This window comes from Octodon degus, unplaced genomic scaffold, assembly GCF_000260255.1.
Source record: "Octodon degus isolate 3935 unplaced genomic scaffold, OctDeg1.0 scaffold00255, whole genome shotgun sequence".
NCBI lineage: Eukaryota > Metazoa > Chordata > Mammalia > Rodentia > Octodontidae > Octodon > Octodon degus.
Window position 1 is genome coordinate 456314 of NW_004524831.1, and position 7246 is coordinate 463559.

Sequence of the window (7246 nt, forward strand, 5' to 3'; positions counted from 1 at the left end):
GCCTCAGTGTATTTTTAATAGGGTTGAAGTTATTTGGAGTTCTGTATGCTTAGGGTACCTGAATGTCAGATTGTTTCCTCATATTTGGGAAGTTTTCTGCTATTACTTCTGCCCATATTCCTTTTATATCATTTGTATTGACTCCTTTTTTGTTATTGATGCCTATTAGTCTCACGTTGTTCATCTTTGCATTGTCTTGAAGGTGATGAATTACTACTTGTCTTTAAGAGATCTTCTCTTACCATTTCACTTGCTGCGATAGCGTCTTCAAGATCTGAAACTCTACCTTCACTCACTCAAACGGTTTTAGAAGCTTGTGTCTGAAATTTTCAGTTCTTCTATGTCTCTTTGATTCTGCTTCATTCGGTCTATTTCTTTCCTGTATTTCTCATTCAAGAAATCCATCATTTTTCCAATCTCCTCTATTTTTTATCAGTGTCTTCTTGAGAAGCTGTTATTAATTCTTTTATGTTGGAGATTATTTCTGATTTCATTTCCTCTATATATTTGTGCATTTTATTCTTTACTTAAGCCACTCTTAATTCAGAGATGTCTTTTTTATTTCAGAGATTGATTCTGATCTGTGTTCCTCTATACCTTTCTGCTGTTGTTTCTTTACTTCAGATGCTATTAATTCAGGGATTTCTTTTTTCATTACAGAGATTATTCCTGATCTGAGTTCCTCTATACCTTTCTGCTGTTGTTTCTTTGCTTCAGATGCTATGAATTCAGACATTCCAGCTGTGCTAGTGTCCTCTGCACTTGTTCTGGGTGGGCTCAGAACCTGAGGTTTCATTTTTCTCCTTCTCTTTGTCATTTTGTACAGTTCTGTCCTCTGATCTTGGTGTAGACCTTTGATGCAGTTATAACCTTAGCACTCAAATTCAGGTACAGGTCTACTAAATTTGAGTTCATTCAGTTGTGCCTGACTTGGGTCTGGCTATTGTGCTCAGCTCCTTCCTGCTGCAGCCCTTGGAGGTGACCCTGTAGTGTCCCTCTTGGAAGATGCTCTGCTACTGGATTAGCTGGGTAGTTTTGGCCCCTAGTCTTTCTGCAGGGATGTCAGCTGAAGAGTTTCACTCCAGGACTATATTCCAGGCCTGGACTGGGTATGGTGGGTTCCAGGTGGCACAGGAGAGTGCACAAGCTCTTTCACACACTCACCGTCTCTGGGCCTGCACAGATCTCGATGTATCCCGAGACCGTGGGGCAAGTTCTCACTCACAAGACTGTCTTGGGCTGGCTCTGGAGGGGTGGAGAGGTCCCCAGAGGGCAGCAAAACGTCTCACTCACACACCGGGCCAGGGCTTGGTCCAGAGAGGTCCAGCGGTGCAGGAGAGGGCAGAAGCTCTCACACACACATGCAGGGAGTGGGCTTGGGCAGGTAACTACAAAGTGATTCTTATTATGTAAATGTGACATGCTTTTTTGTAAAGTATTTCTTATCAAATGTCTGACATGGCACTGCTCTTTGAGCCTCTGGAAACTATCAATGCTAAGGAAATTTTTGTGATTTGTATCTCCTAATTATGTTAAGATTTTAATCATTAAGTTTTAATTTTGAATTGATGGGTAGGACTGTGAGTGGGTCACATGTGCAACATAATATGCATATTTTTGTATGTGGAATCAAACTGAGGGTACTGCACTTGCCAGCAGGCACTGAGCCATTGTGCTACATCCCCAGCTGCTAATGCTTAAGAATATCTATTAAATGCAATGATATTACAGAAGTCAGTGGAGAAATTTGAGTTTTGAAATGATCTGAAATCCACTTTCATTTTTAAGCAAAATGGATAGATTTGCAAAGTAAAATATGCCATATCACATAATTTTCATTTTTGTGATGAGAAAATACATAATCTCCTTTTTAGTCACTTTTCAAGAATTAATAAACGATTGCTAAACTCAGCCAGCAGACTGCAATTTGGATTTCTAGGAAGCTATAAAGTGGAGATTCAAACTACCAAGGGCTGAAATACACATGCATCTAAAGTCTAAAACTGTTCAGGAACAATTTAGAAACAAAGAAGCATTTCTAAAATTAAACAAAAATAAAAGTTTCAATGCTTATTTACACTTTGGGAAAAAATTCCATATGCTTAGAACGAAAACATACATTTATATAAATGTGTGATACACATCCTTTAGGAATGCTAAGAAACAAACATGGACCCAAAAAAATCCTGAGTGTGAAGGGACAATAGAATGCTTATTCCCTGCCAGTGGGATTGGATAATGGTCCTACCACTTGAACGCTTTTCGGTAATTTATTTTTGTTGTTGTTGATATACTTTATAACTTTTTATTTTTAATTTATTTTAAATGCATATAATAGTAATTGATAAGATATGAGAAATGGTCCAAATTTAGAAGAACAACGTGAGAGATAGTCAACCATAATTTTTGTATTACACATTACTATCTTTGAAGTGGTTGCTTAGATTACAGGTTTCTGGAAACCTGTAACAGAATTTCTTATGGATGTGAGGACCACAGTAGACAAGAGAGTTGAGAGGTTCACCGATCTTATCTGAGCATGATGGCATTATACACCTTCTGTCGATGTTTACATCAACTTCATTACCTTCATGTCTTCCCCAGGATGAAGATTGCTTGTAAGTACAGCTGGGTCTTGTGTAGAAGGGTTCTAAAAGGAAAGTATTTGAACCATGAGCATTAGCCAACCATGTCATGGAGCCCTTATGAGTTTATCAGGAAAGAGCTCAACCACCAGCCAGGTCCACTGGAATTCTCCCAGGGGCTCTGTTTTCACACAGTTCTGTCAGGACCTCCATGTCTTGTCTGCCTAAATGGCCATCTGTTACTCAAGGCATAACAGAGATACTCCACGTGATCACCTGAATAATGTGAACACACATGAAGCCTGTGGTGAAACAAGTCATTAAATGGTTATCTGAAACCACAGAATGTACAACAGAAGGAATCAACCCATGTTAGCACTACGACTATGAGAGTTGATGTTATCTCATTTGAGTTGAACCACAGGAACAAAGAGGGACTGCAGAACGGGTGTTGGTGGAAAGGCAAGTTGTACTTGTAAATAGTCAAAGACATTCCTGGGAAATATCTCCATTTTCTATTCGACTTTACAATGAACATGAAGATGTCTTATTAATAAAATCTGGTAAATAGACATAGCAGCAACATTCTGGCTATTTTGTATAAAGTAAAGAGAAAAAGAGAACAATGTCATCTGACTGTGAAACTTTGCTCTTAGAAACTTTTCCAATTGAATTGCAATTCAAAAACATCACAATCGATGAATGTCTACACTCCCAATGAATTTGGTATATAAACAGAAGCACTCTACAAAAATTTCCTTCCATTGATGAGCTCCACATTGAGTGAAACACGACAATGGTGTTCTTCCCCAATGAACAAGTATAAGGTCATCTTTCCCATAACAGTGGATCAAATGACATTTGTGAAGACACCAATACTGTGTCCTCACAAATACATTGGAGGAGTTTCTGCATTAGGGCTAATTTCAGAGAGATTTATTTCATTGTGATTGTGTTTTTTAAATTCTAATAGCTAGGACAAAATATTGCAAAACAAAAGTTAAAGAAGCAGAGGTTTATTGGGATCACAGTTTGTAGAGTTTTCAGTTCATATTAGGCAGCTTCAAGGCCACATATGATATGGTGAAGAAGAGTTTGTGGTGGAAGAAAATACCTAAAGTAAAAAGACAAGAGCTAGTCACCCTCTCATTATACCATAAACCAGCTACTCAACAAAGAGCTGTAAAATAGAAAATCAGTCCGATAATCCCAGTACTAGAGCATAAGCTAATCAAAAACTCTAGATTCAGCCAGATTCCTGCAAAATCCCATCAACATAACTGCATGAGGCTTTGGTGTGTATGAAACACCAACCACGACAAAAGTCGACTGTACTTCATAATGCACAATTGTCCCATTCAACTAGAGTGGATACTGGATTTAAATCTTTCTTTTCCTCAATTACTTCACCAATTTATAAGTGTATCTTCATTCTCATCAGCTCTATAATATCATCTAAGCAGCTGTTCCTTCCTCTGGGTTTCTAACATATGCAGGATGTGGGTCACCACACTGTGTATCTCACACAGTAATACACAGCCGTGTCCTCAGACTTCAAACTTCTCAGTTCCATGTAGGCTGTGCTGGAAGACTTGTCAGTGGTGAGGACAGCTCTGCCTTGGAACTTTGGATCATATCCAGCATTGCCATTACCAGGATAGACCCAGCCAATCCACTCTAATCCTTGTCCAGGGCTCTGTCGCACCCAGTTTATATTGTAGCTTGTGAATGTATAACCAGAAGCCTTGCAGGTGACCTTCACTGAGGTTCCAGGCATCTTCAGTTCAGGTCCAGACTGCACCAGCTGCACCTCACCATGGGCACCTGAGGAGAAAAGACAGAAGTTTGAGGCAGGGTCCCCTGACAGCTCTGGTCACTTCCTCATAGATAAGACTGTCGATCGCCTTACTTTTCAGAGCTGCCACCAAGAATAGGATCCTCCAGGCCCAATCCATTTTAAGGAGCTGTGCTCTGAGGGATTCTACAGAAAGCAGAGATGGCTGTAGAATTCTCTGGCCCACAGAGCTTTCATATTTACTTCTGCAGTCTCTGATTATTTGCATATTCATGAGGCAGGAAACTTCTTAGCTCTAGATCTGCTCGAATCTGGAAGCAACTAGCAAATCTACATGGGATATTCATCAGTGAGATGCTCAGATTCATGAATTTATCCTGTCTGAAGAAATGTATCTCTCAACTTAAGCATGCAGATATCCCTCACTGAGAATGAATCCACCAGAGGAAGGTGGTTCTCTGAACCCAGCTTCGAATGCTCCATAATCCACCTGAGCTTCTCAGTGGCAATCAGTGTCCTTGATTCTAGGCAGATAGAATGACCTCTACATATTTGTATTAGGTGTAAACAGAACTCAAGGTTGACTCTTAGGGAAAAACACTGCCCATTCCATACCCATACACAATATGTGCCATGGATCCCTCTGTTATTAGTCTAGCCTCCTAGGATGGTTGCTCCAGCACCTGTCTGGATTGATTTTGTCTCATCTGTTCTACAAAAAGGCCCTTGATCCTCAGACCAGCCCTGTGATGTACAGTGTAGGGCTGGGCTTCTGACCACATGAAGTATGGTCCTTGAATGTGAACTCGATTTGCATTGACTGAGTTTGTTGATTTTATTTGTGTCTCATTCACATCAAGACAATGCAGAATTCTGGAGTATCCAAAATGTTTGTGAGATATTTATCTCCCTCATCTTTCCTCCTTAATTGGTGTACATAGTCATTAACTGTCACATGATCTGACCCTCCACAACAATGAAATACACCTATTTCTGCTGTCAATCCCAAAAGCAGATAGTGAAGATCATGTTCTGTATGTCTGCCAATATGCTGCACCACTTCACATTAAAGAAATTCATCCTTTCTTACATCCTTTCACTACTGATATTTGCCAACCACTGCAATCCCACATTCACAATTCTTTTTAAGTGATTGAGTTCAATGAACTAATGCACTGAAATATTTATCAAATTATGTATGCATTATAAACTTAAAAAATTGGAAAAGGTTTTGAATGTGGATCACTCAAGCATCAGAGGAACTTGGTCAAGTTTCCACACCTGCTCCCAAACTGTCAATGCATGACAGGTCCTGAGTACCTAACTTCTCTCCAACCCAGGATGGGTCAATGTCTGTACCATGCATAATTTTGTACAGTTACTCCACCTCAGACATTATATTAAATGATCTTCTAAGACTGTTTCTGGGAGATGTTGCTCTTCTGACCCATGTCCTAGAGGAAGGAATTCGCTTACCAACCTGCAATTCTGCAAGGGAGACCTCAGTTTGTAAGAAAGAAACAAGCTGGGGATTCACTACAGGAGGTTTGTGCATCCCTCTGGGTAAGCCTGTCCAGGGGAACCGCAGGCACCAGGGACACCTCCAGCTTCCTCCCCATCAAAGCCCCCATGCGGCTAGAGCATAAGCCTTCTACAGATTCTCTGTGAAGGGTCTCCTTAGGTCATAAGTTATCAAGATAGAGAGGAAATCACAAACATCTGATAGGAAACCCTCTCTCCACAGTTTCTTCCTCTGCACCTGCTCCTGAGGCATTTGCTGGTGCTCCGTGGAACCTCAGTGCCCCCCGCTGGTCGCAACGTCCCTGAATGAGGTTTCTGTTGGGCCTGTGTTGTTCTCCCCTCACTGTTTCTCTGACCTGGTAATACACAATCATGTCTTCAGTTCTCAGAACGATAGTTTGTAGGTAGAATGTTCTTGGTCTTTCTGTGGGATGATCAATTGACATTTCCTGGGCTATAGTATGTGCTACTTCCATGGGTTACTAATTAGTAAGACCAAGTCTATTTCTTCCCCACAACCTGGCAGAAACAGCACCCACTATAGCTCCTGAAGGGGACAGCAGAGAGTAAGCATTGGAAAAGGAGTCCTCAGGAACCTGCGGACTCCACACACTCCTCCAGCTGCACCTCACGCACAACACCTGCAAACACAATGTCATTTTCCTCAGGACGTCACATATGTCCCCTGTTTATCCTACTCATGCACAAGTGTATATTCAAGATGTTATTCTCCATAAACTACTCTTAAAAATTTCAAGAAGGAAAAGCAAGCTTAGCCTAAACTTCTTGTATGGTATTCAATAATGACCACTGAGCAGGAGCCCAGGGCAGGCAGATCTGGGTTGCATTCATGGGCTGCAGCATCAAGACTGGGCTGATTCTCAACAGCAGAGGGAAGTCCTCTTGGAGGGAAGTCCTCCATATCCATGGAGGTGGATATTTCAGAGTGTGCATTGTGCTAGCAAGCAATGGAGTTTTTATATTGAGAGTGTTTGATTAAGGGTCACGTAATGTTAGAGGCCATTAACCGGTATCCATTCTATTCCCCTGCTGAGTTAAGTTTATGGTCCTTCTTACCTTGCCCATTCCCCATAAATCACGTGCTATGCCCCAGGGGTTACACCTTCCCTGTTGCCTACATACCTGCTGACCCCAAGAGCCAAGACTTCCTCATTCCATCACCCCCTATATATACCCAGAACCTCCCCTAAATAAACGAGGCTTGATCAAAATCTTTGTCTTGCCTCCATTTCTCATGTCTCCTGTCCTTTGTCCCCTCTTCAGTTCCCCGCTCCTCCCCCAGGTGACCTTCATTGACTGACCCGCTGGATTGGGACAATTTAAG

General features: G+C 41.3%; 1 gene segment (V, D, J or C); it reads right to left on the reverse strand.

Moving 5' to 3' along the window:
• Positions 1-4089: 4089 nt before the first annotated feature.
• Positions 4090-4573, reverse strand: LOC101560586. The segment is given in 2 exon segments: positions 4090-4409; positions 4495-4573. Coding segments are annotated over 2 exon segments (366 nt in total).
• Positions 4574-7246: the final 2673 nt, after the last annotated feature.